This window comes from Leptidea sinapis, chromosome 2 (assembly GCF_905404315.1).
Source record: "Leptidea sinapis chromosome 2, ilLepSina1.1, whole genome shotgun sequence".
Lineage (NCBI taxonomy): Eukaryota > Metazoa > Arthropoda > Insecta > Lepidoptera > Pieridae > Leptidea > Leptidea sinapis.
Genome location: NC_066266.1, coordinates 10403322 through 10423218, shown reverse-complemented (window position 1 = coordinate 10423218; position 19897 = coordinate 10403322). Strand labels below are relative to the sequence as shown.

The window sequence follows — 19897 nt, the reverse complement described above, 5'->3', positions numbered from 1 at the left end:
TCTAACAAATAAAAAAAGCAAAGAAAATGCTGAGTTTTTTGTGCTGCTTCTCTCCTAGAGCGCTATTCGTTTCCGAAGCGGTTGCGAATATCTAGTATATTAGAAATGACATCAAAAAGAATTCTAAAGAAATAAATTTTGAGAAAATAAATGACTTATGCCTAACAAACCCCTAGTCGCCTCAGATGCAGACTGTTAGCAAAGGGCCTTGAATCTCCCCTCTACTTCCCATATAAAATAATAACATAAGATAATTATATCAAAAAAGAAACACTGATATAAATAAAACAACGAAATTAATCTTAGAATTTATTAACATTATTTGGTACCTTACATCGAAAATAAAGTATTTACAAAAAGAACCTTAATCTACAATGAATAGGTTTGTCACAATGTGAAACGCAAATACAGTATTTACTGCCAGTATATATTCCATATCATCGTGTAAAAATTCGACAAATTTTAAAATTTTGCAATATGTATAAACTTCGTGACATGCATGCAAAAGTCACGAAATCAATAACCTACAATTAAGTAAATATGAAGGAGATACCTTCATAATGTAGCTATTTATTAAAAATTTTTTAAAATACCTATATTTAAATGACAAATGCTAATGGAAATTTTTGTATCATGAATGTTTGAGGTAACCAAATTACATCAAACATGCCGAGAACCACAATATTTTTTAGTTAATGAAAATCAGTCAATATACCCCCTTTCCAAGAATAAATAAGATGTAATTATTACTAGCAATATTGTTGAAGTATTGAAGTTAACTTCTTTGGGCGTGTTTGGAATAACTCTTCTGATTGTGAAGTTTATATGATTATACTCCTGAGACTGAGGGGTCTGATCGGAACGCAGGAGTGGGTGTATGGTTATTGTTATTTATTTTAATTTTATACAGAAAAATATGAAACAATCTCTGTTGACTACTATTGTTGATCTCGAGCCGGAATTAGCTACAGATACCGCGCGAGCTGAATGCAGAGTTTGGGAATGCGATAGTTCTGTGACCATAATTATAATTGATGACGATAATCATGAGCGTGTTGACTTTCGATAAATTTAAACAATGCTTCTAACTTACCATTTTACCCGTAAATTACAAATACACAAAAAATAATATGATAGTTTTTTCAATAATTTTAAGTTTCAACCTAATAATGATATCTTAAATTTTTGTTCGACTTCTTTATACACAACATTTTTTTGCCATTTTTCGTGCTTAGCGATGAAATAACTTGATGGACTCGGATCAGTCATTATTAAGATAAAAAAAAATAACACACGATTGCAACTTAAGTATTAACGCGATAACACGGTAAGCGACATCTACGGTACATCACTACACTGCAGGCACGCGAGGCTAGACGTGCGGGTCAAAAGCTCTTTACGTCAGGCCCCGACTGCATTTAACTCGGGCGGAAACTTTAGTTTTATCAATAGTCCACAAGTATTAGAAAAAACAATTATCAAAACGCCAAAGAAGGGTAACTTAGGCAAATTGCTACGAGAGAAATGTATGGTCCTCTGAAGTATTATTGCATTTTGAATTAATTTCGGTAGTTTTCCGTGTTACAATTTTTTTCGCGACATGGCCAACAGCGCCAAAATGGCGAAGATCAAACAGGCACAAAAGCACTTTGGCAGTCGCTAGTCCAGTGGTAAATAGTAGAGGTCAGTGGTACATGCTGTACACCCAATTATTAATCCATTATACAAACATAAGTCTGCCCTGTGCAACAGTACAGCCCCCGGCGCGGCGGAGACAATCTTATTAATCCCCGCTTCTCGGAGAGCGATCATTGCTTGCGCGGTCCTGCGACTCGCCGTTCTGCCGCGGCGAGCCCGAGCGGGAACGCGAGCGTGACCCAGAGCGGTCGCGAGAAGCAGAGCGGTCGCGGGAAGCAGAGCGCTCACGGGAGCGAGACTTGCTCATCTCTCTCTTCTCTTCTCGCTTGGGAGACTCGGCGCCCTCCTTGCTGCGGGAGCGAGACCTCTCTCTATGGAAAAATACATCGATCTTTAACAACACTTCTATCTATTATTATTTGATCTTTTTCAAGTGCTCGTAATGTTTAAGAGTGTGTTGAATCTGTTGACGTACAATAAACAACTAGACTCACATTCACGATAAAAATTTGACTGAAGCAAAACTCTGCGTACGCGTCTATAACGATTTGTGTTTTGACCGCGCTTTGATTACAACGCCACCCAGAACGCTCCTCGGTCATTTTGACGAACTATTAGTAGGCGATTGGGAGTCTTGTTTATAGTACGTCAATGGTTGCATACGCTAAAATTACGTATAGTATCTGACGCCGCATAAATATATTTTCAACTATTGAGTTAGCGGATGTGTCTTTCATATATGATTATTTTAAATATATGTTGGCCTTAATGTTATACCATTAATGCTTATTGGTAAAGGCGAAAGACTATGAAACTCAAAAGTAGTAACAAGGCTGATACACGTCTGTTTACGAATTTAAATAAAATAATAATGCATAATTGGAGGAGGGACTTCAAGGGACACATGCGAGATGCAATAAACACATAATTTAGTACGCAACGTAATAATTACCGGATAAAACTTTGTAAGTGCACAAACATTTTATAGGCGAAATAATAATTTAATGGTAACATTGAATTAATTTATACGTCTAGATAGACCCCCTCCTGCGTCTAGACAACCGAAGCAAACTAACCAGGTTTACTACTTCACAGCTGTCAGTCTATCTAGACGGGTAAATGATCTAAGAATAGAAAGAAACTTTAATAGCATTACGTATAATGATGTGATGATACTACACAACTAAATAGTACAGGAATTATACAACTATCTCACCGTTTTGATGTCTCTCTTGACGTTGCAGAAAAATAAAGAAAAAATATAATATATTACACATTAATAATGCATCATTCGATTATAAAATAGAATGAAAAAATATGGGCATATTATAAGGAGCCATCCATAAATTACGCCACACGAATTTCACGACGCGTTTTTCTGCCGTGAAGCAGTAATGTGTAAGTATTATTGTGTTTCAGTCTGTAGGCGCCGTAGCTAGTGAAATTACTGGGCAAATGAGACTTGACATCTTATGTCTCAAGGTGAGATATAATGAAGTGCGGCTCTGGGTTCTTAAAAAACTCAAAACTTCTGAGCGCCACTACAATTTTACGCTCGTAACCTTAGGACATAAGATGTTAAGTATCATTTGCCCAGTAATTTGACTAGCTACCACGGCCCTTCAGACCGAAACAATAATGTTTACACATTACTGTTTCACGGCAGAGCCTCCCACTGGTATGATTTGCCTTGTGTAAAATAATGACACTGAATTACCGGCCGGATACCGGACATCCGTTTCATCTCTAGAGGGAGCACTATCTCATGCACGAACACCACAACTTACTTGGAGCGGGACTTGGAGCGCGGAGACTTTCCGTTGCGTCGCGACCCGGAGCGAGACCGACGCTCCACTGACTTGCGAGGAGAAGCCGATCTGGACCTGCCACGACCAAACTTTAGCTACCACTAACTACTACTACAAACTCTGTCGACATTCAAATCAAAATTTATGATTTGAAAATAAAAGTTTATTACTTATTAAATCAATCTATTTATATGCTAGCTGATACCCCGCAACTTCGTCCGCGTACACACAGTACTGAGCACGTGGCAGAGACATTTAATTTTTTTTTAATAATAGAACATTTTTGTAAATAATGATGTGCACTGCAAAATACTTTACATACATAAAATCACGCCTCTTTCCCGTAGGGGTAGGCAGAGACCACTTCTTTCCACTTGCTACGATCCTTACATACTTGTTTCGCTTCGTCCACTTTCATTATTCCTTTCATACATGCTCTCAGGTTTAGGGTACTCTTGATCTGGCCTTTTTTCAAGGCGTCCCTGATTTGATCTTGAAACGTCCGCCTAGGTCTACCCCTTCCAACACTTTCATTCACACTGGCCTTATACACTTTCGTCGTCAATCGTTCTTCATTCATTCTCTCGACATGTCCAAACCATCTAAGCAAAATGGCAGTACATTATTTTAATCTATTACTTTCGCAAGGCACGCCATGTTAAGAATATTTCTCGGGTAATTTTTTACACCTTGGGTTACACAGTTCGAATTTTGGTAAGGATCCCTAATTTTGTTTTAATTATAATATACCCTATTGTTATTACCCGGAGATAATGTTATCTACCCAGCGGTGTTTTTTTCAAATCGCTTCAGTAGTTTCGGAGCCCATTCAATGCAAACAAAAGAACATACAATCAAATCTTTCCTCTTTATAAAACGAAGAATAAGTATAAGAGATTTCCACCTAAATATCGACTCATCCCAATTAAACCTCTGGAACCATAAGGCGTAAAGAGTTGCAATTTGGTAGGAATAATTTCGCCGAGTAAAGGTCAGATAAGAACGCATATTGTCCCAAATTTTTATTTTAGACATCTCACCCTTAACCTATTAATAAGTAAGCCACCTACATTTGCTCATCGTAAGCAACCATTGCCATGGTATCAATCACTATTGTATAACTGATGCCATGACAGAACGTCTCTCAGATCACCTAAGTAATCCCTACTAATATTATAAATGTAAGTTTGTTTGATACGTTGATTTTGATAAAATTTGGTACAGCGATAGACTAAGAGCTTGGGGAAGTGACTTTTTATCCCGTAAAAATACATGGTTCCCGCGGGATTTGTGAATAACTGTATTTCTTGGCGATGAGCCATAACTACACCAATAGCAGGTTTATTTTCCCAGAGCAATCTTCCTCGAAATAACATTCATATAACAAGTTGCGAACGGGAATAGGACATGAGATAATCATCAATTCTAAACTTGCTTATTCTTTTTAATAACCATCTATCGACGCGGACAAAGTCGCAGGCATTAGTTAGCAATATATATAGCACACAAATAAGCATTATTTATAGATTGCATCAGTCTCTTTACTCACTACTAATTTTAAAGAAAATTGCCATGAACATATTGGAGGATGTTTCAGCTTATTTCATATATACATTTATGTATATAATTTTTAGATGAAATATTTACATAATGATAACACTACACTCTATACTTACGATATTATGTTTTGCTCAGCGCATGATACAACACACCTAGCCAAATAAATACTATATTAATATCATTTACACTACTCGTGCAAAGTAATTAATGGAGAATATCTAACATCGATTCATGCAAGCATTGATGGGTATAATATTGTCAGGAGATATTGTTCAATTGAATTGAACATTATAGGGTAAAACAACATAAAAAAAATCTGTAATTATTACAGATATCAAAAATAATTATACTGTTATCAAAAGTATATTACTTTACCTAAGCCTTAACCTAACCAATAAAATACATCAATAACATTTTCTGATTCTTGCACTTCAAAAACACATTGTTTTTAGCAATGTAATGTAACATTTTATAAAAATATATTGCACATTATAAGTAGGTATGAATTAAGTATTAAATCTTAGATCATTTATATGTCTAGATAGACTGTGGTAGTCTAGTAGTAGACATCTAGGGTAAGTGTATACACTTTTAAACTACTAAACAATGGCTCTGTCTTAAGTCTTACTACTGCACAGGCTTGGACTGGATTATGGTTTTTTATAGCAATAGCTATGACAGTACAGTTTCGTATACTTTATTAAAAAGAGCGCAAAAAAAAGAATGCTGGGAGAGTTACTTGCTCCGTGTCTTCTCTAAGAGAGCCATTTATTTCCAAAGTGGTGCGGTGGTATTGTTAGAAGTGATATCAAAAAGATTTCTAAAGGAATCAATTTTGCGAAAATAAATTCCTTTTACCTTTATATAACAGCTGTTAAAACGTCGATAGAAATGAGGTTCCCAGTTAACCTCTATTTTGAGCAATTCGCACACGCAAACAAACAAACACTAACACAAAGTGACATACAAATCGTGAGTGTAAGACCTAGCATGTCACACACACTAAAGTATTAAAACTGTTCTGTTTTCATCAGTTGTCTAGAAGCAAAAGGTTCTGTAGACATAAAAATGATCTAAGTATTTAATATACATTATTATTACATGTACAAGACTCTGCTATTACAATGTGATATTGAAATGCACATAAATATAATAAGTCAACTCACTTGGATCTCGACCTGGAACGAGACTTGGCAACAGGGCTCTTGCTCTTCGGACGAGACTTGGATCTGGAGCGGCTACGAGGAGTGCCCGACCTGAGTAGAACAATTAGTGTTAGTTGTAGCAGAAAACTTTCCAATAAATTCATTAGGTGTTTGGTTGTTAAGTCAGAAGTTGTTTTATCATTCAGAGATATTCAGCCCCGAAAGATGGTTAAAAATTAATCTCATCATTTTCCTACTAATTATAACGAAAAGTCCTAAAAAAGTTTAATGGTAGATTTATAACATCTTACGTGATATAAAATACAATCAGTGATATTGATACTAAAATAACATATACCAATAATAAGATATTAAGCTATGTGAACAGTGTATTTATATCCCGTGATTTTTATTTGCTTTCCCAGTGGCAATGAGTGTCTTGCCACTTCTTCTCATTATAGCTCAACCATTAAAAAATTAAAAACAGCGGAAAATGTAAACAGAAAAAAACTGATGAATAAAGTTGATGAATTCCTGAACAAAAATTGTCGTTTTACCTGGATCTGGAGCGCCTTCTTTCCCGGGAGCGACTTCTGGAGCGGCTTGACGAAGAGCGGGAACGTTTGCGAGAGGAGCGCCGGTCCTCCACCAGTTTGATGCGGCGCCCGTTCAGCTCAGTTCCATCCAGTTTCTCAATCGCCCCACGCATGTCAGAGTGAGTCGCAAATTCTACCACACTGTATGTAAATAGCAAGCTGTCAGTATAATAGTTTCTACTTGGGTTGATTGATTATGTGATGGATAGACTTCAGTTGATAATTTGTCAGTCAAGGTTTATCAGCCCCGAAAGATGGTTAAAAATCGATATCATCATATTGACAAGAAAAACTTTTTTTTTTTAAATATTTTATGACAATAAGGTAAGAGAAGAGCAGGACGTTCAGCTGATGGTAATCGTGGGGCGTATCCCCACCCTTTATTATTGAAAAACCCAAAGGTTCTGAGCGGCACTACAATTATTGTGCTCGTCACCTTAAGACACATAAGATGTTAAGTCTCATTGGCCCAGTAATTTCACTCGCTTCGGCGCCCTTCAGACCAAAACACAACAATACTTACACATTACTGCTTCACGGCAGAAAAAGGCGCCGTTTTGGTACACATAATATAGTTTAATTTCCCACTGGTTTTAAGTATTTACTAGAATAACACTTGGATTATGACATATACGTCTAGACAAACTGTGCCAGTTGTGAACACGTCGAAAAGAATAGCGGCAAACTCTTTACCTCTATTTTCAGCAAACTACTTCTACTCACCCCTCATTGCGATGCTGTTTATGAGCGTCAGCGTAAGTAACTTCACCGGCTTGACGCATATAGTCTTTCAAATCCTGTAAATTTACAAGCTCCGTGTTATAAAAACAGATACAACAAAACTTTATATATACATTTCTAAAGTTTCTATCAGGTATAGAAAAATCATCAGCTATTCAGCCCCGAAAGATGGTTAAAAATACTGTATCATCATGGAAACTTCAAAAATGTCTTAAATAAAAATGAAAAAGTACTATACATAAGTAAGAAATGAATCCAAATTGGATATATTATGATTAAAATTAGATTGTGTCATATACAGAGGTCACGTAAATAATAGCCTGCGGGTGTACAAAGCAATTTTTCATGTAACACAGATTATCAATAACTTTGCAAACATCATTGTATTTCTACTTCTATATAATAACTGTTGTTATTGTATTCCATTGCATCCATATGGTATATTGGTTTCAATTTCTGGGATACGTCTAAAGTCCATGGCAGTTTACTATGTGTAAAATCCTGTTTGCCATATGTTATTAGACTTTCAACATATGTCCAGTTTCAATTTCTCAGGTCCAACTTGAATATATATTGTATGATCCAAGCTCATTTGCTCGCAAGATCTGCTTTAATCCTTCCTGATTTCTTTGTTTGTTAAACATCTCGGACCCAGTGAAACTATGATTGCGACTGTTTGTTACTTATAATCATTTTCCTAAAGATCATGTCAAAGATTCATCATCTACATCTTTGTATTCTTCTCTTAAATCTTTGTATTATTTTCCTACGTCTTTGTATTTTTCTCTTAAGTCTTTGTATTCTTCTCTTAAGTCTTTGTATACTTTTTCTACGTCTTTGTATTCTTCTCTTACATCTTTGTATTCTTCCAGTCTTGCGCTCAATTTGTTTATATCCAAGTAGTCCCCCCATTGCTCATCAATAAATCTGGCCAACATATACCAAGCAAAGACACCATAAGGTATAATTTACGGACACCTGTACAGACACAAGACAAACAATGTACAAGCAAAATGTCTGATATAGTGGCATGAAAATATCGCACTATAACCGACAGTGATACCATAAATATATGAAATTTACAATGGCATTGCACATAATTCGGCTCCGGCAGTGCCCCCATCGACATTACCTTAAGAGGCCAGTCTCCTGGCGGAAGTCGCTAGTAGGGTCTCATCACTCCGCATGGGGCAACCTCATCAGTCCTTGGGGGAACCTCATCACCGCGTGGGGAAACCTCATGACTGCGTGGGGCAACGTCTTGGGGACTTGGTGTCCCTCCTAACATCGCTCACAGGGCATCGCTATCGTTGAACTGAGTGTTCAGGCCAGAGAAACGCCACCTTCTGTCGTTATTTAAAAATTATAATATCTATGAGCTCGCAACTTTACTTGCTTACAAAAAAAAACTTTAACTATTTGATATTAATATTACAAATAATTTGAAAAACAATCAAAGTTAACTGCAATGTTACTACAGATTTATTATTAGAGACTTAATGAAAAATTGTTATTTAAAACATTTAAGTTTAGTGATGTTTGGTTGTGAAATCCACTGTGGTTTTTTTCATGCATCCATTGTCGTGCCTGGAGGTGGTTCTTCACGCTTGCGTGTCTTCCCTCATGGTTTCGTTCATCATTTTAGATCAACTTGTGTCTTCACTCTTGAAATTGACACCTTCAACCGTATGTTGTCTTCGTAATTATTTGCCGCTGTTGCTTACATATTGCCCTCAATTTTTGACTGATCTGGTCCGGAACCTCTGTGACGAATGAGCCCATATGCCGCCAGTTGGTTTGCCCTGCCCTTAAGCCGTGAGACAGCAGACCCCGGGTGAATGATGGAATGATGTCGTGGCACCTGTCCCGTCTCTTACCTGCCAGCTAATGCGGCTTGACAGATTTTCGACGATAAGCCGATACTCGGTACGCGTCGGCGGGCCGTATCTATAGTTGTAGTCACTGCGAGAAGAAGAGAAACTGAATGTTAATTATACAACATGTTCTTGTTGCGTTAAAACACTATCATAGTAATAAATGGACTTATAAAAAGTATGGATATACCAAAGTAGGTTCTTCAAATATTTCTAATACCAAATATTTTTGTGTGTACAGGTTTGGAAAAATATGGATGGGATCGTGTCGCCTATGCTACGCCTGAGTTAATTTTGTGCGGTATACATAATCTATTTATCTAGTTTTGATATGGAGAGGTGAAAACACTGTTATGACGTCATAAAGTCATTAACTTCATTATTACTATACTGATTTAAATTGAACTAAATTGTAGGAAAACAGTTCAAGAAATTTAAAAAACTAAATATGCAGTTATTGGTTTTTTTTAAATCGAGGGCATGATGCCTTGCACGAGTTTCCGCTCTCTCGTAGTTTCCCACTTGGCCATCAACGCCCTACTCAAAAAACCAACCTGTATATTTTTTCTAAGTATAATATTTGTATAATAAACAAATCAATTTATTGATAAAAAATATTAACAGAATCCAGAGTTATTTTGTGAATATTTAGTAAAAATTCCGCTATGTTCCACCTAATCACTATTTCGCCTATAATACCAGCACCAAGATCCTTTATAACATTTTAAACATAAATTACTGATATCAAAATACAAAAAAATATATTGAATAATTTGTATGATTTATATTATTGTATACTTATAAATTATATGACTCTTTGCTTGTGTTTAATATAAACACTTATCTAATTAGATTTTATTACTTACGAAAAAAAATGGCTGTAAACAAAATATTATTGGTTTAGCATTCTTGTTAAAATTATAGTTTCTATTATAACAAGTCATACTATTAATGAATAAAAAGTAATTATGAATGAAATTTTGGGTTGTAGAACTAGTGGGTTTTTTCAACTAGTTGGGGACATAATGTTTTCAGTCTAAAGTTAAAATAATCTTAGTTTAACGGGACAATGTTATAACAAATAACATGTGTTATTGAAATTTGAGCGGATACGGAAAAATTGAAGAGATTATTCAAAAAATGTACGTTTGTATTGTCGTATACTGGGTGGCCGAGAAGTTGACGCCCAAAGCTAAAATTTGAATTTGGCTCATTTTATTGGCCAATGTTCTGGGAAGTTTTTAAAAATAGTTAGAAGCCATAGGCTTCCCATTTTATTTTATTTTTGATACCTTGAACATTTTCATGAATTAAGCTGGAGCAGTTATCTTGAACTTACGACTCATTTCTAAACTAGGGAATAAAATTATTATCTCCTAAACTACGCAAAATCGTAGAACATACATAGGGACGATTCGGATACTCATCACCATGAGGCTTTCAAATTTTAGCTTTAGACGTCAAATTCTCGGACACCCTGTATATGATTATTTAAAAAATATATGTCTGTGTTACCCTATATACACATTGACGTATAATAAACTATACTCACAATCACTCTCAGAAATGTTTGAAGCAAAACTCTGCTTACTAATAGGCAGAGTTTTCGTACAGTTATTTTTCGTCCGCGCTTTGAATACCACGCCACGCAATGAAGTGTTCAGTGAAAAACTGTCCAAATAACCGCATATCTGAGCTTAAAAAGGATCGAGTGTCGTTTCAGGTAAGTGCCCTTTAAATTAACAAAATTGTGTAACTTCACCTTTTTAATGATTTTGCAAAACAAATTATTATCTTTTAATTGCTAAAACAAAATGTTCTTGCCTCGTGTTCGCGTCCGTCTCGCGCGTGACGTAGTGTTACTACTTCTAAAGAGCGTATACAATAAACTTTGAACATTACTGCCACGAAATAAGGTGTTAATTTGAATGAAGGTGTTAATGTTATCTGTATAAGTTTATGTATCCCTATATATATTATATTCAACGCAGCTCGGACTATTTTGACGTCCTTTTAATAGGCGATTGGGAGTCTAGTTGTACGTCAATGTATAAATATGTTATATTATTTAATATAATAATGGAGGCTTACCGTTTACATTATAGACTTGCTATATACTAGCGTACAGAGAAACCGTGCGCGAGAAGAGAGAGAAGCAGAGGCACAGTTAGATTAACCGAGCGATCAAGCGGCACGGCAAAGTTAGATGTGTATTGGCGGGCGTGATGGCGTCTTCCTTACGATTTCGAGCTCGCATCTCCGCTATGCACAGCTCATATCTCCTCACCGTTAGTGTGTGTGTGTGTGTGTGGTAATACAAACGAGTCGCTCAGGCGGCGGGAGGAGCGCGCGGGCGGCGCTCGGCGCGACGGCGCTCGATCGGTGGGGCGCCAGCGCGATCGGTCGGGGCCGCGCGGCACGCCTCGCGCGCGCTCCACGCTCACCCTACAACACAACTCACTCGTATCGCGATCGGCCGCCGCGGTCCCGCTCGTAGTGGCGGTCTCGCCGGTTGCGGTCGGCGCTGCGGTCGATGCCTCGCGCCGGCTCCACCACGACCCTGCAGCACGCCACACGTTAGCGAGCGCCTCGCCTCTCACACACAACAAACACGCTTGCACTCTCTTAATATTATTACCCTTTATACTTACTATAGCTGAGACCACAATATATAGTCATTTATGCAACTGTTGTGTAATAGTGGGTATTAAAACACGAATGTAGGAATACACCCATAATATGAATCCTCTATAAAAGATTCAGCTTAGGCACTGCTCACATTAAAAAGGCCATTCCTAGTAACCATTACATCATCCAAACGAGTGTTGTAATGTTGTACAGAATTTCATTACAACACTCGTTTGGTTGATGTAATGGTTATAAGGACATTGGGTGTTTTAATGTTGGCAAGAAGCTAACTGTTTTAAAATCTGTAATAAGGGATTTAAAGTATGTATGTATATACCATAATATACCTCTCAACGGAAGGGCAGCGTTCAGCGTTAGGATATCATCCTCACCACCTGGATGTGTGGTGGTCCTCCACAGTGCGGTTTTCAAGGAGCTTTCTTCCTCGTACTACAATGCTGTGGAATGAGCTTCCTTGTGCGGTGTTTCCGGGACGATACGACATGGGTATCTTCAAAAAAAGCGCGTACACCTTCCTTAAAGGCCGGCAACGCTCCTGTGATTCCTCTGGTGTTGCAAGAGATTGTGGGCGGCGGTGATCACTTAACAACAGATGACCCGTACGCTCGTTTGTCCTCCTATTCCATAAAAAAAAAATCATATACCCACATTCGTGTTTTAATTTTAATACCCATTATTACGCAACAATTGCATAAATAACAATTTTTCTCCAACTTACTATGGCAGGCCGACTATCACAAAAAAAAAAATGACACAAATAAGTAAATGTTAAGTCTAATAAAGCTCTCTATTAGTAACAAAATTGTCAAAATCGCTTCAGTAGATCCAGAGTGTACTCCTAAAAATATCACAAAGTTTATCTCGTTATTATAATTATGTAGTATAGATGCATCATCAATCAGAAGTATTGAAAGAATACCAATGTATGGTGTGTATGTATATGGTTCATAAATTAAACGAGTCTTAATACGAGGGGTTATGACGCCGCACCCCAGTACTAAACATTCTCAATTATTTAAAAACTATAAAAGCGCGGGAGCTGATTGTTCTGTGAGGAAAACAATTTTTTCCATTTATTGTTCAAAACAAACCATACAATAAAATTTCAACATCTAAATACCACGAAAACCCCTAAAGGATTTAATCTCGGTAAGTTGTAGCTCGCGATTTCAGCATTACATTACTAAAATAATTAAATAATGGTATATTTATATTAGTCTTCACATAAATATGGTTGTTGTTCTACATATGTTTTTCTTAGTAAGCTTATATATTACTAGGTATTATATTACTTAGTATTCTTGTGCCAATGTTATTTTTGGTCTTTGGAATGCAGTCTCTGGGATTTTATTGAGTTTCTTAAATTGCTGGCTTGCTTTGCCTTTGATACTCTATTGGTACATTAACTTCTCTATTACTATTATGAATTAAATATTTAACTTTATCATACATTAATAATCTTGCAATGTTTGCAAACAGCATGTTTATCAGTTGATAAAAATATTTTTATGAGTCAATAATTTTAACATTTTCATCTAAATATGATTAATATGAGTTTCATACGTTCTGCCATTACTACTCAGGCCATACTTAATAATAGAATCTGCTAAAGCTGTGTAAATTAATCTCATAGTAGTATGTGGCACCTTTTACTGAGTATAGTTCGTAGTTTTAAGCAAGCATATTCAATGTTTCCAATTGAATCTGTTGTCAATTAAAAGGCCGAGATACATACGCTGACTTGCAAGATCTACTTTTGGACAACAATAGTTTAAGACTAATTACAGCATTGAAGCATTAACGGATTTGGCAAAGCAGAGGATGAGATATGTGAAGAATGAATATGTATAATTTGAGTTTTTTGAGCTGTTATGTTATTTGTTGGGATCATGTTGCTAAAGCTATTAGCTATTTTGATGGTCATGCATCTATCCTTATGGGAACTCTTTTTAATTCTTAAAGAGGCCCCTGTATGCCATTTCTTGCTAATTTGTCAAATAGTATTTTATAATTTAGCATATCAAAAGCCCTGCTTAAAATATCATTAAATAGAGCTAAAACGTGAAGATTATCATATCAAATGAAATTAAAATATTATGTGATATTACCAATTTCATAATTTGGTGACAAAGAAATTTTTCAATTATTTTATCTAAACAATAGTATGTATATGGTTCGGTAATTATTATAATCATTACAGCTGCCTTTACATATTATATGGGTCTTATAACTCCTATCTTAAGAGGATTTGGATAAATACCTGTTGTTTTACAGAAATTTATCAAATGTTAACTGAGAGTTAAGCTATTTGATAGAAATTCAATATCTATCATCCTGATATTGTGAAAACCTGGACGCTTCATCCAACTGTGTGATTATCATTACTAGATAATTGAAGCCTGATTGATTTGTCTTGTGACCTCTCCTATATTGAAGATACTAAGCAAAGGTTCTGTCACAAAAGTTGTCGTTTTTGCAGCAATTATCATAAACATATCTGCATGGTTTTTAATTAAAATAGAATATGTAAAGATTAGATATGTTTACTTGTTTATAAAATAAAAGTATTTTCTAGATTTTCATTTGTAATCTCTAATTAGATAATTTGATGTTTAAGACAAGTAGTTTATCTACTTAGTTTAGACATCACTAAAGTACATAATATCAGCAATTTAGCATAATATTTAATTGACCTAAATGAGCTAATTATAAATTTACAACATAAGTAATATAAATTTTTTGCTTACTGTTCTAATAAATTGTCATTTTCGTAATAACACAGTATTTTTACAATAGAATAAGTTAAATTAAAATAAAGATTTATTATTATTGTTCTTAGTAGCTAAGAGATGCGATGTTGCAGCTTCTATTTATTTATTTATTCATGTCGTTATAAAGGTATGTTGCATCATAAATATTTAGTGTCTTTTATTATTTGTTTAAGTGTCCTATATTAATTAGTTGTTATAGACATCAATATATGGAGGAATATGTCTAAATTGATTGAATACATTTTATAATCACACAATAAAACAAACCAAGACTTGCCACACCAGAATATCTAGATATTTCTGAAAATAATTCAGGGGTTGCTGCAAAAAGGCCCAATATGATGTAGAGATATTCTCCGAGAAAATAGGACAGAAAAAGTTAATACTCTAATATGTTGTGATACCAAAGATCTCAATTAAAATAATAATAAATTACTTCGATTTTCTTTAAAACCTATTGATTACAATGTAGAAATACTTTTCCATAAACAAAACACTCAAATAATTAAAACTTACTAGTTTTATGACATCTTACATTTTTTGGGTATGTCACACCCCACCTAGTATAGGACAGGCTTTTTGGTCACCTGGTGCTGAAAGGTTAAGAACTATTGGTATAATTAACTAAGAGCATGGCAAACAGCATCACAGTTATAGCAGACCAATCATATTTTAGAATCAGTCAAATACTTACAATGTTATGGAAGACAGGGATGACAAATCTTAATATTATGTATGGTAAGACTGTAATTTAGATTTTGCATCAATTTTATAAGGTTTAAACAGTATATTTTAATTGCCTTATAATGCTTATGGAGTGAGCAACAGGTAGTCACAAAGGAAAATGGACCAAACAATGAACTCGTATTCCAGATGGAGGAGACCTACCTAAGGGATGGGGGAGATGCAACAAAGGCAACTTTCTGGAGGAGGCCTATGTCTAACATGGACTCCTGGCATGTTTTTTGTTGTTTTAATTAACATTAAAAGCTTAATTTTATATATAAGAATTATTATTTAATCATCAGCTGGAAAACACCTACTACTGGGCAAAGGTCTTCCCCCAAGGATCTCCATGACAAACTGTCTTGTGCTGCCCTCATCCAATGTATTTTAGCAATCTTGACCAGGTCCATGGGTTCACCGTTTGGGGGGCCTACTACTAACACTGTGTCACTTGAGGACTTTCCTGCCTCTCCGGCAGTGTTAGACCAATTATTATTTCTTTTTTAATATTTTTGGAGAATCTACAGCTGAATACTTTACAATACATCACATGATAAAATAACGGAAAGCCATTTACAGATTCTCACAAGTAGCTATGTAAAAAATAAAACAAAAACAAAGTGAGAGTTATGTATACAAATTAAATGCTTAACACTATTGTATTCATTATCTAATTACATATTAACAGCTCGACCACCAAATTGACCAAAGAACTCATTTCCTAATTGACGCTTAATGGAATCAGAGCTGCTACAGAATAAGTCAAGATCTAATTGTTTTAATAATTTGTTGAAGTTACTGCTGACACATACAATGAATGAATTTTTGACGATAGTTAGTGCTGATGGGGGATATAATGATAGGAGCATATTATATATTATTTAAATCAATACTAAAGGCTATTATTCATTTATATGCATTACCAATTACCTTACTGAATGACAGGTCATTCATGGAATTTCTTAAAATTCACTTTTATGAAAACCAAAAGCATGACATTTCAATAAGCAAAAGCCAATCCCAGTAGTGTTTGAAAATTCAATAAAAATATAGTTATAATAATATCAACATTCCAAAGCATACAATCTTCTCCATTCCACCACCACCAAAATCTCCATACATCTCATTCAAAATGTGGAGCCGGCTAATGAAATAAAGCAATTATTAATTCATTAAACTACATACATACAAATTATGCTGATTTTTAAATAACACAAACAAGTAACACTCTGTGACAAATTATCAAAAAGGTTAAAAAATTTGTTAGATTACACAGAATTATAATTATTTGATTGTTTGTACATGCAAGTTCTTAAAACTACTGATATAAAAAATGCATGTTATAGTTTGAATGTATCAGTAATGAAATCAGGTGAATAGTAAGTCAGTCAGTCTGTGTAATCCGACGCTCACAGTAGCATGTATGTTTTACCACCTAGATCAATGATGGAGCTGTAAATGTAGTTGCTTAAGAATGAAACGCGCTTTTAGTAATTTATAGCTTTTATTAGTATGAAGCCATAAGCAAAAATATTCTATATATATATATAATATATAGAATAAAATGAGGTGAATAGGTGAGACAGCGATATAATAAAGCTAAACATCCAAAGCAAGCAACTGATGATTCTCATGTCTCTAAATGTGGCTTTGTTAAAACCAGTCAGATGGTTGACTACACAATTTATAATGTACTTCCTAATTATTACATAGAAGCTGTAACATTTTATCATCATGGAAATTTAACATAGTAATTATTATGATGGGTACTCACTATATGTATATTATTAATTTGATGGCAATATTTCCACCCAATTGAAATGATGAATTGTGGTCAAGGCGGAACTGCGGAGGCAGCAAGAAACTCTTGACACTAATGGTACATCAAGATGTCTATGTGGAGTCTAATTCGTTTTGGTATTTGATTCCCAAATTCACATCCTACACTACTGACCACACTTCTGGGTCTTTTTCTGCAATTGCACTGTGTGAGACCATGCAATTCCATGTTTGCTCTAGTCTTTAACTATCCAATTAAAAAACTTTAAAAATTAAAGATTTTTTTTTAATTTTGATAGCTTTTTCAGCTTTCAGCAGAAATCATATGTCAGTTATGCAGCTCAATCTAGTGGTTGGGTCATGCAATTGGATCAAAATATAGGCACCAAATTAATAAAATATATATCATGAGTATGCATCATAATAATTACTATAGATGCTGAGGACAGACTGAATATGAAAGACAACAAAGAAAGGAATCATAACAGGAGTACATATTATATTGTATAGGTTTACTTCTGGATGGAAAGATCTTTCAACATGCACAAACACTTTTATTAAATTACTCACCGTTCACCCAGCAGTTCTTTGCCATTTAATTCATATACAGCATCATCAGCATCCCGATAATCTTCAAATTCCTGAGAGATTAAAAATTTATATTAATTTTAGTCATTAGCTGTGGCTATACAATGGTGATGTTGAATGAACACAATGGTAGAGCTACATATCCATAATGATAAATAAATCTAAAAAGAATTGAACTTTTCAAACAATATTGTCTATAACCTAACTGAATAAATGTGTTGCTTGCATGCGTAATTTGGACATTGCTGTGCAAATTACGCAGTACCAAACAATAAAGGTAATGTAAATTCTTTAAAAAAATAGGCAAAATTTCCTAATTGATAGAGCTTGGGTAGAGAACATTCAACACGTAGTATTGTTTTGTGCTTGATAAAAAACAACTTACTACAAATCCATAGCCATTCTTGATCAAGATATCTCGAATTTTCCCAAAACCTTTGAAGAATTTCTCCAGGTCCCTTTCCCTGACACCAAATGGTAGACCACCAACATAAACTCGTGAGCCAACCATTTTTTATCTGAAATACACCAATTTGTTTAAATATAATAAAATAAAAGTGATTAAGATTAACAAAACGTCTTTTAAGTGTGCTTTATTTTTAACCTAAAATGATTACATCATAATTTTTATCTGAATATATTACTAACACTTACAATTGCAAAATTATTCTTAAATGTATGAAAATACATTGAGTCTCACCTTCAGAAACAAAGTAACGAGTGCGAATTGACTAATTTGTCATAAAATATAAATCGATTCGCTGTTTGCACACTCTTACATGAAATGGCGGCTTATGTAAATTGCAAAACCAAAAATACAAATAGCAACTTATAAAGATCTAGGTTTGTAAAAAACTTTAAGCAAGACAAAATCAAAGCTTGATAATCAGAAATATAGTGAATATGGCATTAAATGTTTAAATTTAAAACAACTTAACAATAGATCACAAAATATAGGTACTTGAGTGTCACCCGGATACCACTTCAACAATATGGCGGCATCCACGCGGTTCACCACTTGCACACAGTACGGATATTTTACTTTTTACGATAATCTATTTTTAAAGTTCAATTTGTACTCACCTTACTCTGTTCTTTATAACGTACAGATACTTCACATCAGCGGTAAATAGTCTACTAGAAACCAAATTAAATTAATTTAACGCTCTAAGCACGTGCGAATTCCATATCACTTAGATTGTAAAATGGACGCGTCAAGCCCGAGGGCGAGCGTCGAGCATTTTTTTTTCTTTTTATTCTTTAGCTCTGCGCAGTATGCGCATTCAGCCATGTGCTTAGAATAATGACACTATAGAAGTAGTCTCCGCGTGCCCCTTTTGGATAGCAATAGTTTTGACAGGAGTGGTTTTAGGTGTTGTCATATTATTATTATGATTAAAATTACCCCTAACGGAATTACATCTTACGACACAAAGTCACATACTCAATAGATGATTGGGAATGTAAATGAAGTAAACACAATAACGAAAAGCATGTACTGATAATTATATTTTTTTTTAAAGAACCATAACATAACAAAAAATAAGTAATATTATGAATTAATGAAATTTCTTTATTCATTTAGGTACAATTATTTATTATTCAAACAAAACAAATCTTATAATTATATTTACAATACTACGACTACATAAAATTAAAACAATCATTACGTGGAAGCGTACCAAGAATACTGGCAGCATTACCGCGTTGGATAGCAAGGCTGATCCGTTGACCGAAATAGCTGCCAGTAGCAGCTACTGGAAACCCAAGCAGTTTCCAGTAGCCTTATTGAGGCGCGAAGATAGTATTTTGAACATTCTCCACGCCTCTGGGCCCCACGGGCCAAGTGTCTCGACACCAAACGGCACAAAGATGTATGACTCACTGAGGCCAACATATTTGCGACGCTTGCTGTCTTCGGCAGTCGAAGCAGCAGCCCCAGCACCAACTGACGTAACTTGGACATGAGAAGGAGCCAGAGTGTCGACGCAAGTACCGTCCCACACCAGCGCCCTTTCCCGT

The 19897-nt window shown here is 35.1% G+C and overlaps 1 protein-coding gene across 7 annotated transcripts; it reads right to left on the bottom strand.

Moving 5' to 3' along the window:
- Nucleotides 1-296: 296 nt before the first annotated feature.
- LOC126971838 (serine-arginine protein 55) lies at nucleotides 297-19142 on the bottom strand. Of its 7 annotated transcripts, none has more exons than XM_050818332.1 (11): nucleotides 18959-19137; nucleotides 18261-18393; nucleotides 17858-17928; nucleotides 11685-11807; nucleotides 9366-9450; nucleotides 7471-7544; nucleotides 6709-6888; nucleotides 6173-6262; nucleotides 5123-5158; nucleotides 3426-3521; nucleotides 297-2009 (listed from the first exon to the last, which is right to left on the bottom strand). In XM_050818332.1, exons 2-11 carry the CDS (start codon nucleotides 18384-18386, stop codon nucleotides 1784-1786), a joined length of 1107 nt encoding a protein of 368 aa, XP_050674289.1. In that variant the 5' UTR covers nucleotides 18387-18393; nucleotides 18959-19137; the 3' UTR covers nucleotides 297-1783. The 7 variants fall into 7 exon arrangements, with proteins under 7 accessions (XP_050674289.1, XP_050674307.1, XP_050674313.1 ...); XM_050818350.1 differs by lacking the exon at nucleotides 11685-11807 and adding an exon at nucleotides 11824-11922 and having other exon boundaries at nucleotides 9366-9468; nucleotides 18959-19133; XM_050818356.1 differs by lacking the exon at nucleotides 11685-11807 and adding an exon at nucleotides 11824-11922 and having other exon boundaries at nucleotides 18959-19133.
- Between the last annotated feature and the right edge of the window lie 755 nt (nucleotides 19143-19897).

Excerpts from the sequence above, each read along its gene's own strand:
- LOC126971838 (XM_050818332.1), bottom strand. The coding sequence starts at position 18,386 with ATGGTTGGCTCACGAGTTTATGTTGGTGGTCTACCATTTGGTGTCAGG. Across the intron at positions 11,808-17,857 it reads AAAGAACTGCTGGGTGAACG|GGTGAGCGTGGAGCGCGCGC; the intron begins GTGAGTAATTTA and ends GTTGTGTTGTAG. Across the intron at positions 6,889-7,470 it reads AAACAGCATCGCAATGAGGG|TGTGGTAGAATTTGCGACTC; the intron begins GTGAGTAGAAGT and ends ATTTACATACAG.